This window comes from Cupressus sempervirens, chromosome 8, assembly GCF_028749045.1.
Source record: "Cupressus sempervirens isolate cs-2001-9-10 chromosome 8, ASM2874904v1, whole genome shotgun sequence".
Taxonomy (NCBI): domain Eukaryota; kingdom Viridiplantae; phylum Streptophyta; class Pinopsida; order Cupressales; family Cupressaceae; genus Cupressus; species Cupressus sempervirens.
In genome coordinates, this window is record NC_143125.1 from 451,988,759 (window position 1) to 452,007,331 (window position 18,573).

General features: G+C 33.9%; 1 protein-coding gene across 1 annotated transcript; it reads left to right on the forward strand.

Annotated features, from left to right (window-relative positions):
* Nucleotides 1-2,009: 2,009 nt before the first annotated feature.
* Nucleotides 2,010-17,635, forward strand: LOC149543168 (VASCULAR-RELATED NAC-DOMAIN 6). Its single transcript, XM_089798055.1, has 5 exons — nt 2,010-2,494; nt 9,628-9,766; nt 9,976-10,067; nt 16,803-16,911; nt 17,135-17,635. Exons 1-5 carry the CDS (start codon nt 2,204-2,206, stop codon nt 17,422-17,424), a joined length of 921 nt encoding a protein of 306 aa, XP_089654181.1. The 5' UTR covers nt 2,010-2,203; the 3' UTR covers nt 17,425-17,635.
* The last annotated feature ends 938 nt before the right edge of the window (nt 17,636-18,573 follow it).

The window sequence follows — 18,573 nt, forward strand, 5'->3', positions numbered from 1 at the left end:
CTCGACATATATAGGAAACTATCTTCGATGCCCAAGTGAGCTCAACTATCACTGACTGCTCGGTAAAGGCTTGACATTTTGTGTAACATCAAAGACAACATACAATTGAATATTTTTTTTTAACCCAAATAGAGTAGGATAGAATGGGAACACTAGTTTGACACCAATATCACTACTAAAACAATCTAAACTCCCATCTATTGTTTTGATTTTGACTTTAGTCTACTCATAAATTCTATGTATTGTGCAACCCTAAGCTCATTAGGAATTTCTAGTTCATCCATTATATCCCAAAGTTTGTCATGTGGCACTATGTCAAAAGCCTTTTTAAAGTCTTCAAAACAACAAAAAATCTCACCACCTTATATATTTCATATTTTTATTGACCTTAAATCTCAAGGTAACATCAATGCCAATAGTGGAAAGTTTTGGTGGAATATCAACTAGCCCCTTAGCTCTTTTACCTTCCATTTTTGCCCATTTTCTAATTTTGTGTTCTATTATGCCACTAAAGAGTTTCTCAAAAAGATGACCAATAATTTAATGAATTGTTTATCTCACCACTTTTGTGGAGGGAAATCGCAATGATAGTTGTCCTATTTTCAAGAAAACTAACTTCTTTAACATTGTTGAATATGCAATTGACTATATGATTGACATCATAGATCCTTTACATCACTCATGATAGTAGAGCTCTCTATTCAATTGAATTGATCCCATATAGACTCGTTAGCAACCTTTTTAGTTCACAACATACATAAAGCCTATATACTACTTAAACATTTAATTTTTATAATTTTCTCAATTTTTATTTGTGACTAACTAGGTATTTTCTACTTAAACATTTAATTTTTGTAATTTTCTAAATTTTTATTTTGACTAACTAGGTATTTTCTACTTAAACATTTAATTAATGTCGATAGACATTCTACAATGGCAGAAGGGGCGAGTGGGATGGTGTGAACATGTTAATGTTAACTTTTATTCTTCTAGGTTAAATTTGAAAACCATCTACATGTCAAAAACTTAAATGTTATTACAAATAGAATATACTTTTTAAAACAATTTAGTAAATACCACATAAAATATCCTTTTAAATTATAATATTTGGAGATATAAATCATCCATTTCTTAAGAAATTAAAATAAAAAGCTTAAGTTAGTAAAAAACTAAATAAATGGAGATAAAGGAAATATAAATAATTATAGATGTAGTAAATTAAATTATAATTAATTTGTAGTGGATATTTATCGTCATTTCTTTAGATAGATTTATTTAGAATGGGGGAGTGGGATGGTGTGAGCGTGTTAATGTTAACTTTTATTCTTCTAGGTTAAATTTGACAACCATCTAAATGTCAAAAGTTTAAGTCTTATTATAAATAGAATATACTTTAAAGACAATTTAGTAAATACCACATAAAATATCTATTTAAATTATAATATTTGGAAATATAAATCATCCATTTTTTAAGAAATTAAAATAAAAAGCTTAAGTTATTAATAAATAAATAAATGGAGATAAAGGAAATATAAATAATTTTAGATTTAGTAAATTAAATTAAAATTATTTTGCAGTGGATATCTATCGGCATTTCTTTAGATAGATTTATTTAAGATATCTATACTAATTAATGCCGATAGGTATTCTACAATGACAAATGTTAGTGTATTAATGTTAACATTTACTTTCTAGATTAAATTTGACAACCATCTACATGTCAAAACCTTAATATTTATTATAAATACAATATTTATGGAAAAAATATATTACATAAAATATTTGTTAAGATTATACACTTAAGAGATATTAAAAACTTAAGAAAGTGAAAAAAGAATAGAAATAAAAATATTTTTAAATCTAGTAAATTAAATTGAATTTTAATCTATCGACATTTTTTAAATAGATTTATTTAAAATATCTATACTGGTTTTTATAATTTTCTCAATTTTTATTTCTAACTAACTAGTTATTTTCTTATCGTAATTAAGGAAAATAAGTTTGTTTTCATTACACAGTCAAAAGTGCTTAACGAGAAGACCGTCGACAACACGAGAGTTGACAGAATGTTCCTCCCTGCCGAGAAGAACAGCGGAGTAAAGGAATCGAGTGTTTATTGATTGGATATTGAGAACTGGTTTCGACGATATAAGACTACCGTATCGGAGACAAATTGAGTAGTGGCGTGGGCATCAGCTTAAGCATGGGCAATAAGAGACAGCGTTTGGCTCGACAAAAGTTTCTCGAGTCTCACCCAAACCCTAATCCTCCTCCTCCACCAGGAGATGGCAACTCGAAGAAGAAGAAGAAGCGCAAGCGCGAAGGAGGAGGAAAAGGGGGTGAGAATGGATTCAAAAGAGCGCGGACTAAAACCCTGGGCAAACATCCTCTGAGAGTGCCTGGAATGAAACCAGGAGACGGGTGCTTTTTCTGTTATTCCAAAGACCACATTGCGAAATCTTGCCCTCAAAAAGCTCAAGCAGATTACAAAAAGGTAAGCTTTTTCCTTCCTAGTCTTTTCTTAGCTAAATAATTTTATGTCTTTTGTAAAACCTCCACTGATAAGACAGGTTATTAGCAGAGCTTGGGTAAAACTATTGACTCGAAAGCCGATGTTCTAATAAACGAGCATTGTCACATTGTACTGAATATTGTTTAATGGGCAACTAAGGAAGTTTTTCAGTATACATTCAACTGTTCTAGAAGGTGGTGTAGTCACGTGCTGTTGTGGTCAAATCCTATTTTCACCAGAGACCACTGTCTCTTGTCGTAAAAATAAATACTGGAGTTCCAAAATATATTTGTTCTTTTCCCATTATATATAGTTGGGGTCTATCTCAGGTAAAGCTTCTCTATTAAGTTGACGGTTGGTCCCAACTCTTCGTCCTGGAGTTTGAATGCTGAATTATTCACTAGGAGAAACTTGATGTTAATATTCATTAATTTACTACTTTTTCGGAAAACAATACTCACTGATCAGTTTTTTTTCCCATAATTTATTGACCGTGTCTTTCTATTAAGCATATATAAATACCACAAATTAACCAAAAATATGAGTCAATATGGTAAAATCTGTGCTTTCTTTCAAATTGTAGTCATAGATCAGTCATGTATATATTTTCATTTATCTATTTTTTGAAAAGGAATTGATTTTCACAGTGACAGTGTCTTAGACTAGATAGTTGTGTTTCGGAGTGAATAGTTGACACTTATCCAATTGGAGTCATGCGATAATCAGTTTGATGGTCTCAATTGTCATTTTTACCAAACATTTAAAGGGATCACTCAGCTTGGTATGCTTTACGTGTATATCATTTCCAAATATAAAGGGATAACTCAGCTTGGGATGCTTTGTCTGTAACTTACCCAAGGAACAAGTTTGGCTGGAGTTGATAGTGTTGTCCATCTTTCACATTCAATGTGGGGACTATGATGACTAATAGTTGGAGGAGAATTGGTGTTATTGTTACAATGAGAACAATCATCTTGGAGGAAATCTTAAGCGCGAAAGGAAGCCAAGGGGAAGGAACCTGCTGAGGCAGTTAGGAAGAGCCCTTGGGGTAAAGATCATAAGAACTCTCCTCTTAGCCTTCATAGGTAATTTGATAACGAGAAGGGTATGGAAACTGATGATGAGAGTGACTGTGAGTCTAATAAGAATTTGACTGCTGTTGTTAAGCCCAGGTTTGATGAAGCCAAGGACATGGAAACTGAGGATGAGGATGTTTCCCTGCATATTCCAGAAAGGAGAAGAATGCCCCTACTTCCTACTCGGAGAAGGATGATGATAAAGACATCATTATGCAGACAGAGGACAACCCTTTGCCTATGAAAGTGCAGGACATGGAGGCAAACCAGGAGAATAATGAGAAGAACGTTTCTGATAATCAGAAGAGAAATATTGATGACAAAGTCTAATAATGTGGGATTGGTGAGACCTGTATGACCAATATTGTTGAGTGCTGGTTTTACTGCAAGACCGTTTGATCCTAATATTCTTTGGGTTCCTACCCATAAAGAGATTGAAGGTGGAGGGAAAAAGAATTCCTTCCAACAGAGCATGGAGATTTTTAGGAATGTGTTGTGCGGTCATCCAGAGTTCCTTCATAAGGCTAAAGTTAAGGCCAACAACTCTCTTGTGTTGGACAACTGGATCTACAATGAAATTCATAACCTCAATGCTAAGGTGGGAAGTCTGCAGACCCAACTAGAAAATGAGATTCAAACTGGAAAGAGTTTGAAAATTAGGGTTGGCCAGATTCCGGAGAAGATCAAATCTTACGAAGATAATCTGAAGGATTTTCTTTGTGGTAGTGAGAAGAAGATGAATGTGATCATTCATAAGCTCAAGAAGGTGTTTGATAGCTTGGAGAAGAAAGATGAGAACCAAGAAATCGGTAAGAGTGGGTTGGAGAAGAAGGCTGATGCTGCTGCTATGGAGGCTCCTCGCAAATGCACATAGGCAAGTATGAGGAAGACTACCCCAATTTCTTTCTAAGTCCATTCAGGCTCTGGAGGACTCTATCGAGGAAGTTACTATCATTGAGAAGCAAGCAACTAAAGCTCTTAAGGATTTGGCCTAGGTTCTTGTTTGTCTCTGTGTTTGTGTCCTGTTCTATCTGTGTGTTTCTGGGTGGTGGTTGGGTTTGTTGGTCATGTTTGTGTCAACAGTGCTTTGTTTTGGTAATCTTCATTTAACATCTTTTGTAATGTTGGTCTGTTGGGTTTGTTAGTCATGTTTGTGCCGGTAGTGCTTTGTTTTGGTAATCTTCATTGCACATCTTTTGTAATGTTTTGCAAGGGGTTTCAAGTGCCCCTCTAAAATGTGTTTTTGCCTTAATCCAAAATAATAAAGTACTTTTGGATTTGCTTCTGTTATCCATGAAAGAGGCTTGATTCCTCTAATATGGAGGTTGCAGGTGGAAATATCTTTGATCAATTATTATTAGTTGACATGATTATTGGTGATGAAGGTTGCTATAAAATTAGCTTTTGCTAGCCAACAAATAATCTGAGAATCAAAGGCAATCAATGTACAATAATTTGCATGTGAAGCCAATAACACAATTGTTGTTAATGATAATGTTTGAAGTTGAGTGTAGAAGGTTGGCACCACTGTTGCAAGTTTGAGCAAAATGAGTTGTTGAATGAGTTACCGATTTTGTCATTAATGTCAACATGCTTTTGTTGTCATTAGTGACTAATTGTTGTAGATGTTATTGAGTTTCTTGTGCAATGGTGCTGAGAGTTTTGCTCTAGATTTCTTCTATATTGCAAATCTATATATGTTGTTGGGTATGTCATTAAACAGTGTTAAGAGTTATCGGATTTGAGTTTTTGTGCTTAAGGTTTTAGAAGAATTGGTTTTTGTCCGACTTTAGCTATGTATGACAAAGTGTCTTGTGATAAATGCATGGTCGACAATTCTCTGATGATTGGTTTTCGGTGTTGAGATATTGACATCATGCTTTTAACATTCTAATCTTTGTGTGGCTTAGTTGGTGCAACATTTTGTGCTTAAGAGGCACGCGTTCAAAGTCTCATAGTGTTTGATCTAGGTTTGGCCAACCTTGGGAGATTTTTCAAGCATGAAGTCAATATAAATAAAGGGTGAATTGTTGAGAGATGCACATGTGATGAGGATTTTTAAAAGAGAATCTATCTCCTTCCATGTGAGGTTGTGAGTAAGTGCGAAGTATTGAGGTATGCATTGTGGATTTTAATGTGTCAGCTATCAAAAGTAGTGAGCAAAAGGTATCTAGAGATCTTTAGTTAAAGTTGCAGAAATCAGTGATGGATCTTATCTCATTTATTCTTCTTCATTTGAGTAGTTAGCCTTTTTTGTAAGCAGCAAGCCTTTGCAGTGAGCATTCTTTGTAATAATCACTTTTATCTGTGTCACCCTAACTGATGTTTATATATTTGAGAGATAATCTTCGCCGTGATTTGTCTCTTAATAGGGTTTTCTAGGTAAATTTGGTGTCTCAACATGTATGATGTGTTTTGATGTTTGATCTTCATATGTTTCTTTCATGCTTACATTATTCTGCGATTCAGAGAAGTTCTCGTGGATCTGATTCAAGAGAAATTTTATAAGTTTGTTTGAAAACTAATTCACCCCCCAATCTCCCTCGAGTTGTCCAATTTATTCAACATTGGTATGGAAGCTTTGGTTCCTTAGAGAAGAACTTAATTGCTTGAAGAGACCCTAATGGCACTCAAACTGACTATTCTATGATGGATCCAACTGTGCTTATCGGCAGATAAAGATGCAAGGATATATAGTTTCTCTTGGTTATGAAGTTTGGAAGGTTGTTGAGAAAGATTATGCTAAACCAGCGACTAGGATGAATACTTCTTGTTATTAAGGCTTATGAAGATAATGTCAAGGCACAATCTGCATTTTTTAGTGCTCTATTTAAAACTGAATTAACAAAAGTTACGTCTATAGAATCTGCTCAGTGTCTGGAAAAAGTTAGAGAAAATCTATGAAGGTGATGTAAAGGTTAAACAAGCTAAGTTGTAGAATTCAAAAGGTAAGTTTGAAATCTTGCGCAAGGAAGAAATTGACAACATAACAAGTTATCTACCAAAGGTGAATTATGTTCTAAATGAGATCAAAGGTCTTGGTAGTGATTTGAAAGAGAATGAAATTATGAAAAAGATAGTCATAAGTCTTTTGAGACCCAAGGGTTCTAAAGTTTGTGCTATAGAAGAATCACAAAATTTAGATCAATATGCTAGAGGACAAATATATGGCTCCTTACTTGCAAGTAAGATGGAAAAATTCTGTACTAAAAGTGCAAAGATAAAAGTTACATGTAAAGTTGCTAAATTATTGTAGGATGAGGAATCTGATGATGAAGACTACGATGAGATTGAGGATGAGGAAGATTATGGGCTTGTTCCACCCTTTCAGTAGTTTTTAAACTCAGCAAACCTTCCTTCCATGTCTTCCTAGACCTTCACCAATTGTATTCTGAAAAAAGTTGCACAATTCTCTTTATACATTGTCTCCACCATTCAACCCTTTACCAACAAAATTTCAAGTGCAAAATTCTCAAAATGTTCAAACCCCTTATCGCAAGCCACATTCAAAGATTACGATGGTGTTTCGTATCCTTCCTTTTTCGCTTCCTCTTGAGAATGACCACATCGAAGACCCCCTCTTCTTGCATTTCCACCATCTCACTCTCCATGATTATCTATTTAATCTTCTCCAAAACTTTATCAATCTCTGCCCTATGGGCTCCTGTATACACTAAAAAATTGTCAAGTCAATTAAATATTTTAATATTTAATTAATGATTCTTCTATTACATATAATAAATTATTTAATTTCTTAGGTTATATCACACTATCCTAAGTCTCTTAAATTAGTCCTATTAAGTGGTTTAATTAAGTAATTAATTACACACTCATGATGTGACTAAGTCTCACAGTCCACATCCCTTGTCCAAGTCACATGACACATCACACTTGCTCCAATAATGATTTTTAATTAATTATTAGTTATCCCTATTTTTAAGGAGTCAAAGAGGATTATGTGTCTTCAAAGGACACTTGCCTCTTTGTGACAAAGTCCTTTCTACCTCCCCTACAATTTATTGGATGGTCGAGCCACCTCACTTAGTCAAGGGTGACTCATAGGACACTTGTACAGAGAGTCCTCATTGAGAGTAGAGTCTCACCACTCGTCTCTCAATGTTCTTTGTGAGATGGATAACACATGGCTTCCCATTCTACATCAAACTCTTTATATTAATGTAAGAGGATCATAACCCCTATTCCTCTCACATTCCAACCAATCCCTCTTTTCTGTCCATTGTTCCAACTGAGTCAATCTTGACCCTCCATTTGTCCAATTTCACTCACAACTGTTGGATCATGTCATCTAGGTCAGGGTCTCCCAAAAGTCTATAAAAGGAGCATCCATTTCCCTAAACAAGCTAATTCGAAACTCTGAGCAATAGGCAGTCATAGAAATTTTGAGCAATCATCAAGCATTTTTAGCAATTCAATAGCATCATTAGCATAGCAATCATCACAATGGCATTAGGATCATAATCCATTTCTCATCCATCATTTCATGTCAATTTTAGAGCATTCTAGGATATCCATCTTAGTTTTGCATTAGATTCATAATCTCCACGCTTTTGAAGCACATCTTGAAGGAGCCGATGAAAAAATCTGAGAGCTCACCAATCAAGCACTCAAAGGCTAGGAGATAATGGAGACTAGCTACATGGGTAGGTGAAGGTAAAAATTACATTTTTATTCTTTTTGCTTGTTTAATCTTCATTGAGTATGCATATATAGAGAAGATTCAATTAGTTTGATAATCTTTTAAGCATTACACATTTTTGCATACATTTTTGGAGCCCACCATGGGGCCCAGCTCCTGAATTTAACATTTTTTTTAGTTTTCACACGTGCAAGTTTTTATAGGTTATTTTTGCACATACATCCTGGCAAGCTGCACTTCCATACATTCCCACTGCATCTATACTCAGTTCTGCGCATACACTATGCCAATCTATGCATTTGTTCCCCATAGCTGTGCATTCACAGTTGTAACAACAAAATTTACATATCTATGCATCCATTTCTCATTTTCTGTCATATTCTACATATATTCTACACATTCATACAGGCCTGTTGCACCCTTTGAGTTAAATACATTATGCTATGGAGTAATGATTTAGTTTTGTTTGTATTATTGCTATGTAAAATATGGAGTAGTTTTCAATCAAAGACAGTCTGTTCCAGAATGAATTGGAATGGAATCCTTGCAGGTATGCGTAAATCCAAGTCCAAAATATCCATAAAAGACAGACAAATTTATGGCTACACGACAGAGTAGAATGATGCAAAACTGATGGGCGGAGGGTTTATAGCAAAAAAACCCAAAGAGCTGCATTTTTTTGGCAAAAGCATCAGTCAATATCTTGTTCAATCATAAATTCAAAATGATGCAAGAAATTCATAAAAATATTGGGGCGTGGACTGGTAAATGATATATTGCAATAAATTAAAGATATCTGCTTCTATGCTATAAACAATCATAAAACATCTAGTCAAAACTGTTTTTGGAAAAATTAGTGTTTTAAGAAAATAACTGGTATAAAAGACACTTCAAATATTCTTAACTGATCAAAGTCTTTAGGGTCTGAAAGGCCAGAAACTTCCATTACAGTTTGTCAGATTTCATACCATTTATTTATAGGGAAAAAATTCCAATTTGTATGACATATATCTTGGACAAAGATTTTATTTTGGTACCATTTGAATGTGAAATTTTTATGCTTGTTTTCTTTCATTGAATCTGGATATTAAGGTTGTATTTTTTCCTTCCAATTTTTAAATTTTAATATGGTTTCTTGAAATTCCCACTGGTATTCTTACTAACTGTGAATTTGCAGTCAACATCATTTAAGTCAATACAGTAAATTACATTTATGCTCTGTGCCTGTTTTTTCAAGTGCATCTGTTTTTCTTTATCAACCTTGCACTGTTTAAGTTTCTGATTTCCTTCTTTTTTGAAGCTTCCAATCATAATTATAAGCGAAGTAATCTCGTTAGTAATCCTGTTATATAGTCTGACAGTGCAACTGATATCGCTGGCAGATATGTTTACTTTGTCGGGAACGAGGCCACACTTTGAAGCATTGTCCTAACAGTCAAGAAGGGAAAGAAACTGCATATTGTTATAACTGTGGGGAGACAGGGCATCGGCTCTCTGAATGCCCCAAGCCAATTAATAATGGTAAGGAACCTTGCATGGTCATACAAATGACAAAATCATAAATGCTTTCATTTGGGTACAGTGAGTTTTTTTAATGTATCTGGATCTTTCACTCTTGATAATATCAAGTGCATTCCACTCTTGAAGACATTTACAAACATATTTTGGGTTCTGCTCTTCGTTTCTTAATTATTTGTTTGAAAAAACTAAAAGGCAGTTTGATGATCCAGGGGGAACAACATTTGCAGAATGTTTTCTCTGCAAGGAACGTGGACATTTGAGTAAGAATTGCCCAACAAACACACATGGAATATATCCAAAGGTATGATTTTCATATCTTTATTAGTCAACTGCTATTTATTTCCATCTCTATTGGAAAATTATGTCACATGAATGCCTGAGCAAGTTGAGAGTTGCTGCTTGCCAATGTAGTTTCCGGAAGACGTGAATCCAAGATTGAAATTTGAGATCTTTTTTATGGTTTATGTCGTTATAAATCTGATGAACCACCATGATAGTCGAGGGAGATGTAGATGCTTGGGGGCAAACAGTGGATTGAACAAATTTTTCATGGACATTGGTAGGGTTGAATTTCTTTTATTCTTTCTATTGGGGGATTTGGTCTCATTAGCAAAGATTCAGTGGGATTTCTCAAAAAGAAAAAAAATATTTTAAAAGGGAGGTGTTGTCCCTTCTTTAATTTGCCCTAGAAGTTGTCCTAAATCACAATCATGACAGATTACGTTAGGGTTTACCAAATAAAAACTTCTTTTAATTGTGCGACGCACAACTTTAGATCCTGCATTTAGCACATGAACACAATACCAGCATACAAAGGAATATGTATATACAATACAAACACATGTATTTAACTGTTGTAAAATTTAAATATATGAAATATAGGAGTGAAGAGAGTGTATTTTCATAATCATGCAAAATTTAAATATATGTGAGTTCCAGTTATGGGTGTGGAGTAAGGACTTGTAGTAGGGTGCCTTAAGATCACAATTCTCCCGCCACATCTCCTCCATCCTTCCAGGACTCACCACTAATTCTCCAATGTAGAGTTGGGAAGATAATTGCAATAGGGTGCACTTAGTGGTTCTTCTTTGATTATAATACATTAGGGTGCCATTATAGTTTCTCTCCCTTAATTGCCACTACAACAGGGAACTCATAGTAGTTATCCCTTAACAATTACTGTGGTAGGGTGCCCTTAGCAGTTCTTCCTTAATAGCAGTGCAGTAGGGTGCCCTTAGGGGTTCTCCCTTAGTTGCTACTGCAATAGGGTTCCCTTGGCAGTTTTCCTTTTATTGCCATTGCAATAGGGTGCCCTTAGCGGTTCTCTCATAATTGCAGACTCTCTCCATATCCTTGTGACTGACTACTGCAAGATTCTAGTCATGTTTTATTGTTGATCAGTATGAGACAAAGATGCATAATAAGTTCATATAGATAAGCTAATGAGTAATGAGCAGAGATAGATAATATTAATTATGCTATGCTAAGCAATCACAGTCAACAAAACATTATTAATCATAGACATTTATGATTAACACTATGCTATAATTCTATATATACGCTCATACCAAACTACAGGATTGAATTGACTATATAGTTTAATATTTTCTGCAATGCCATCTTTGGCACTGGAAATTTGATTTGCTGAGGATTCTTGTTTCTGATTCAGTGCTTTCATTATTCTTCAAATTCGATGCCTTCCAACCAATGAAGTTCTTCTCTCCTCTACTGCTACTATATGTCTTGGATTGCTGGGAAGCAATCTTTTCTGTATCTTCTTCCTTTCAATGATCTTCCATGCCCTTTGAGTATGAAATTCCATATACTTATCTTTGTATAATGGAATGATTGGCTTCTAAGAGACTTCCTTTAATGTATGTGAAATCACACTTGTTAGGAATATGATGTTGCACCATTTGTAGAGAATTCTTTTTAATAGAAACACTGTCAGCATGTTAATTTGTTAACATATTAATCATGTTTCTTGTCTTAACACGGCTTAGTTGATTGCCACATAATGAATCGCTGCTTAATGGTTTGCTGAATTGTATAACCAATTCTATATTTCTTTGATATTTATGTAGTTAGCCTTGTGGAACATGTGAAGTTGGCCTCGATGAAGGTCACTGCTTTTTCTGTTCGTTGTTTATAACTAATATACGATGTATTACAAGTGCTGCTGTCTCTCAAACAAATCGTTGCTCATTTCTTTCAAAAAGAGTTAATCAAAAACCACTTTGTTTTTGGTGATACATAGCTTCCTAAATCATCTCTTTGTTTTATAACTATCTTAGAATAATCACTATCTTAATATTGATTGCTTCTTGAATTTGGGCATGTTTATTAACTTATTGTCAACGCTCCCTATTAAGATTTGGTTATTGCTTGTCGTTGCTTTTGCCACATTCGAACCTTCTACCTTTGATATCATGTTTGTAATTAATTATTTTTTTCCTTAAATAGTCTTATGATTTAGTCTGCTTGTATAATCAGTAAACTTCAGTGTCGCCCTTTGAATATGGCTATCGTTGCTATCAAGTTTTTACATTTAGTCTTGGTCATATTCTTGAGTTTGATTATTTAATCACTTATGTAAAATCCAATTCCATACTTCAGCCCCTCTTTGAGATTACTTTTTGTAATTTTTTTCCTCCAAGAGACTTCACAAAATTCGAATGATGTGAAAAGGGATGGAGATATCTCAACTAGGGATTCAAATGTGGGATATGTCAGGGAGTCGTGTATTTATTGCAGGGCGTGTATCTGTACCTGGTGCTAAAATTGATCTGGATTTCATAGACTACTCATTGAATGCATTATTTGGCACTTGATGTAAGTACATTTATTATGGAATTCCAATTGTTACTAGGAGTTAAAATTGATTGGAACCCTATATTTTCTGCCCATTCATACCACGTTGAGTTGAAGATGCTATTTGATGTTTCTTTCTCGAAAGCACTCAAATGATTAAAATTTGATATGAATTTGTATGGCTATAGTTGCTTGCCTTTATCTGAGCACAGATCACTTGATCCAGATCCCTAAAACGAGAATTCACCTTATGAAATTGCTTACAATAGTGTCTGACTGTAGAATCTGAGCATTCTAGAACAGCTAGAGTATCAGATGGTTGTGGTTGTTCAAATTGCAGTGTAGATTAACAGAAGGATGCTGATAGCCCACACAAGATTAGATCTCACACAAGGTTAGATCTGCGTAGTGAGTCATACTTGATATTGACTGTGGAAAGCCTGAGAATAATAATATTTCCAAAAATAAACAAAATATGAAAATGCCAGAAAAAGGATTGGAGCTGACAAATGGAGAGGGTTTTTGAGTATTTGAAATATTTGCTGAATACTCATTTTTTAATTTCTCATAGGTTAAATATAGGTTTTATTGGGATTCATTTGCTTGGTGGAAATCTAGGATACGGTTAAATTCTTTACAACAAATATAGTGTAATAGAATTTTCTAACATTCTATTTAACTTATTTTTCTCTTACAAAAATTGATTTATAATTTTATACCATGTTGAGTTGAAGATGCTATTTGATGTTTTCTTTTACGAAAAGCACTTAAATAATTAAAATTTGATATGAATTTGTATGGCTATAGTTGCTCGCCTTTATCTGAGCATAGACCTCTTGATCCAGATCTCTAAATTGAGAACATACCTTATAAAATTTCTTATATTATTTGTCTGTTGAATCTGAGCATTCTAGAACAGCTAGAGTATCAGATGGTTGTGGTTGTCAAAATTGCAGTGTAGACAAACGAAAGGAGGGTGATAGCCCACACAAGATTAGATCTGTGTAGAACAGTCACACGATTCATACTTGATATTGACTGGGAAAAGCCTGAGGGTAATATTATTTTCAAAAATAGATAAAATATGAAAATGCCAGAAAAAGGGATAGCTAACAAATGGAGAGGTTTTTTGAGCATTTCAAATATTTGCTGAATACTCATTTTAAAAAGTTTCTCATAGTTTAAATATAGATTTTATTGGGGCTCATCTCCTTGGTGGAAATCTAAATACAGTCAAAATCTTTACAATAAATATAGTGTAATAGAATTTTCAAACATTCTATTTAACTTATTTTTCTCTTACAGAAATTGATTTTTCTGAAAAGCTTAAGGATACAAAGTTCCAACCAATCATGAGAGATACCATACATGCAGTAAGGAAATCAGTTAAGGCTATCTATAGAGGCATCTATAAAATCCCATGTTGCACACATGCCACGAATTGAAAGACATTGGCAAAATTGCTTCTGTCAAATAGGTTATGACCAATGCTAGGGAGGAGCAGATGCTTATATGTAACTAACACACATAGTTGATCCTTGTTTCACTATTATCAGGTATAGAGATTTTGACAGCTTGAGTCTTGGGAGAGACCCATGAGTACGTAGATAGAATGCTTGACAAGATGAAAATTGTGATTTGTGGGAGAGATCTCACCCTACAGTTCTTCCACAAGCAATTTCAGCGCAGTGTCGAGATGTTTAGTAGAGTTGTTTCAATTGTTTGCCAAGGAGATTGAGAAAAGCTTCATGAAGGTCCCCAAGAAACTTTACAGTTTTGAGTTAACTTTATTGATCAGAGTTGAGTGGATAAGGTTTAGTGAATTTGAACCCCCAAGAAACTTTACAGTTTTGAGGCCCCCACAAAACTTCACAGTTTTGAGGAAACTTTATTGATCAGAGTTGTGTGGATAAGGTTTAGTGAATTTGATGGTTAGAATAGTCAAGGAAAGATGCACAAACACACTATGACAGAGGATAAACAAGTTCGTTATATGGGCTTTTAAGTTTAATACTATGCTTGCAATTCACCTCTTTTCACAGCTGACTGGTAACGATCATTAATGCCGATAGGCATTCTACAATGGCAGAATGGGTGGAGTGGGATGATGTGAGCGTGTTAATGTCAACTTTTATTCTTCTAGGTTAAATTTGACAACCATCTACATGTCAAAAGCTTAAATCTTATTATAAATAGAATATACTTTCTAAAATAATTTAAAATAAAAAGTTTAAGTTAATAAAAAACTAAATAAATAGAGATAAAGAAATATAATTTTTTTTAGATGTAGTAAATTAAATTATAATTATTTTGTAGTGAATATCTATCGGCATTTCTTTAGATAGATTTATTTAAGATATCTATACTAGTGATATAACTTTATCTACTTTGTTGAGAGGAAGGGACATGTCTCATGGAAAGCAAAGAAATTTCTTGATTTATATAGGTCCCAGTCCTCTTTGATTGCTAAATACTTGAGTGTGGGGGGGATGTAGAGCCTAAGGAGGCAAGGCTGATAGATAAGGAGCTAACAATGTCATCATGGCTAGTTTGGATCCTATTGTAGGAAACAGTTGAACCTAACATTTTAAGTGCTGGACAGCTCTAGAGTTATTCGTAAATTGGTGCTGCCAATTTTGAGCTAGTTTCACAGTGCAGCTATGCATTTACTGTTTTGGCATTTTAAGTACATACATGGTTGTGATTGTTAGCTCTGAACTTTGATTGGTGAAATTCAAATTCTATAATGATTATCATGTATTATTGGAATCTAAATCAATTCATAATCGTTCCAATGTTATAATTATTAAAATTTCAGCTTCTTCAGTTTGTTAAAGTTATTAAAAGAATTATTTGTTGTATTCTAAAATTAGATTATTATTCTAAATATTGTATTTTAATGGTTACAAGTTCACACCTGTCATTTTCTTTTGCAGTCCCCAAAACTCAACGGAATAATTTTTGATACCATGTGGTTTTTATATAAGGTTCAGATAAATTTAAACAAAATATTAGCAGATAAAAACCCACATGCATGAGAAAGGAATCAAACGTGTGTTAATTCCTTGAAACTTATAAAAAACGTATTATTGGTATACTCATCCAATGCCATGTAAATACAACTTCACCGTGCATTGTCACCTTTAGATTCTAAAAGTGACGCTTCTCATCCAAATGAATATGAAGCAAGTAAACCTTTTTTTGTCAGTCTCATTTCTCATTTGCCTTCATTACCCAACTTTCTCATATTAACATATCACAAAGTGTAATCCATTATTACCTATGTTGCATGGGGCACACGTACCCACACCCTTGGGACGTGTATCCATGTATGCAAGTACCAGGTACTTAGTGGAGAGCATCATAGCTAAGGACCTTGATTAAGATATCTGGTTTTTGTTTTGGTCTTTTTGTTTGGGTATCAATTTTTTCTTTATCGAAACAAAGCTTAATTCAATACATAATCAGTTTGATATCAAGCTTAATACAATAGGTAATCAGTTTGAAACTTTGACAATACTGATTTCAGATTAACATTAAACTTTATCACTATTAAGTCAGAATTTAACTTTATAATTTGTGATATGCCTTTTTTATATGATTTATGATCTTGTTCATGTTTAAAGTCTACCTTCTCTATTATGCATCTTAACTTTTAGGATATATTACTATTATAAACATATTGCAAATATGAAAACAATACATCTACAAACTTTATTACTGTTCTTGTTTTGAAAAACCGTTCATGACCTCATATTTTCAAATTTTTTATAAATATTAAATAATATTAAAAAAAAAATTGATGTACGCAAGCACCTCCGTCTCCTATTTTGAAAAATACCCCTACATATGCCACTACCCATACCCTAAGTACGCAAGTACCCATGTCCCAGTGCAACCTTGCTTATTACGTACTGTAACAGCATCTTGAACCTAAGATATCCATGACTATATCTATCTTTGATTTGCTCTTGCTATTTTTTGCATGGAAGTTCTGTTGTCAGAAAGGCTGCGTTCTTCAAACAAACATGGTGTGGTAAGATGTTTCATATATGTTGCTTTGGTTTGGGTTAAGTTCTAGTGTAGTTTATATTTGAGGTTATATTCTTTAGCTCTTAAGTTTGTCTCTTTACTCTGACAATACACAAAAATATGTTAATGCTCTTTAATTGAGGATGTACATCCTTTTTGCTTAGGATCTCAAATTAAAATTCTTGCAAAGCAGGGTGGATCATGTAAGATATGTGGTGGTCTAACACATCTAGCAAAAGATTGTCCAGAGAAGCTTAAGCGGAATTTCACAAGTGGTCAAGGCAGAACAAAACTTCAAATTTGTAAGTTGTACTGGGAAAATGCAGTCAACTCTCAGCAGTTCAGCTATTTTTCTGAAGAATTTAGTTTTCACTATGTCTGGAGTAACTTTGAACTTGTGCTTTTCAGCATAGAGCTGATGTTTTTGAACATTAATAATTTGTGTATAAAAATAAGACAATAATTTATTTCATTTAGAGATAATCTAACCAGGTCCACTTCTCTTTTAAATGCTTGCTTTTGCAGCAAAAGAACCTGCAGTAGCAGCCAAACCTGGTGAGCAAGGGCAACGGATCGTATTTCGTAGTGGAGATGATTTAGAAGATGATTTCTCTTTAGAAGACAATAATACTAAAGCTAGTACTGATGGCCATTCATTTGACTATAGTAAAATGGATGGCTTGTTATCCAAAGTTGAGATGGAACCACCAAAGTTGAGAGGTGCAGAAAAGAAACATCCCTTGACAGGACAAAGTAAGAAAAATATTGCAGCAAATCCAAACAAACAAGCAGCAAAAATTGTGAACTTTACGTAATGACAGAAATTGAAATTATTGTTTGGGCTGTGCATTGTATCAATGTAATTCTTATACTTGCAAGATAGCCGAATATGGATTTAGGATAAATATTGCAGCAAATCCAAAAAAGCAAGCAGCAAAATTGTGAACTTTGCGTAATGGTTGAGAAATATTAATTATTGTTTGGGCTCGTGCATTATATCAATATAATTCTTGTACTTGCAAGCTAGTGGAGTCTGCAATTAAATGCTTTGCAATTATTATCAACATGCCTCACATAGAAAATATTTGTTGTGTCCTTATTGGTAATGATTGAGTTCATTTTGAAGGAACACGTGGCTACATTCTTTGCCTTTTTATTAGTCAATAAAATATTTGAATCTGAAGATAAACATTTGGCCATGCGATAGTATCACTATATAGTTGAGTTTGCTTCCATTATATAGTTCTGAAACTCTGATTGTGATAATGTTTATTTCTGTGATGGGTCATAATAATATAGTTGCTTTGTTAATATAATTAATATCCTTGGGTATTATTTATTAAATTCACCCATCAAATAAAGAGAATAGAGAAAAGAAATTGGTGTTACCAACATGCCTAAGTCATCCAACTTGGAGCTCCCCTTTTTCGGAATGCGCTAAAATCATAAAATTCCATTCATATAAGGAACGTAAGATAGAGTTATAACATTTTAAATGTTGTTTAACCAGATAAACTCTGAGTTAAGTCCTGCACAATTTAGCCCCAAGTGGTAGGCCATTGGACATTTAGCATGGGGTGGTCTATCTATTAGAATGCTTGTACCTGCATTCCCTATCTATGCTTTCTTATTCATCCTCTTATGATTGCAAGCATGACAAGTTGGTCCCAAGCAATTCTCACACAAAGCACTAATGCATTTAAAACAACTCTCAATATCTTTATTAATTTTAAAACATGTAATCAAAAGATGCAATAACCATAGAAAGATAACCATGCACAATAACCTCAGATATGTTAACTAGGGAAACTTTTAATCAAATGGAAAACTCCAATGGGAATGATGCATACAAGATGATGTACTAACATAAAAGTTCCTTGCAAAACGATGTGACCTTGTTAGGAGTCAAGTGAAATACAATTAGTACATATGAGTCACTGTTAGAAGATTTTGATCCTTGTTAG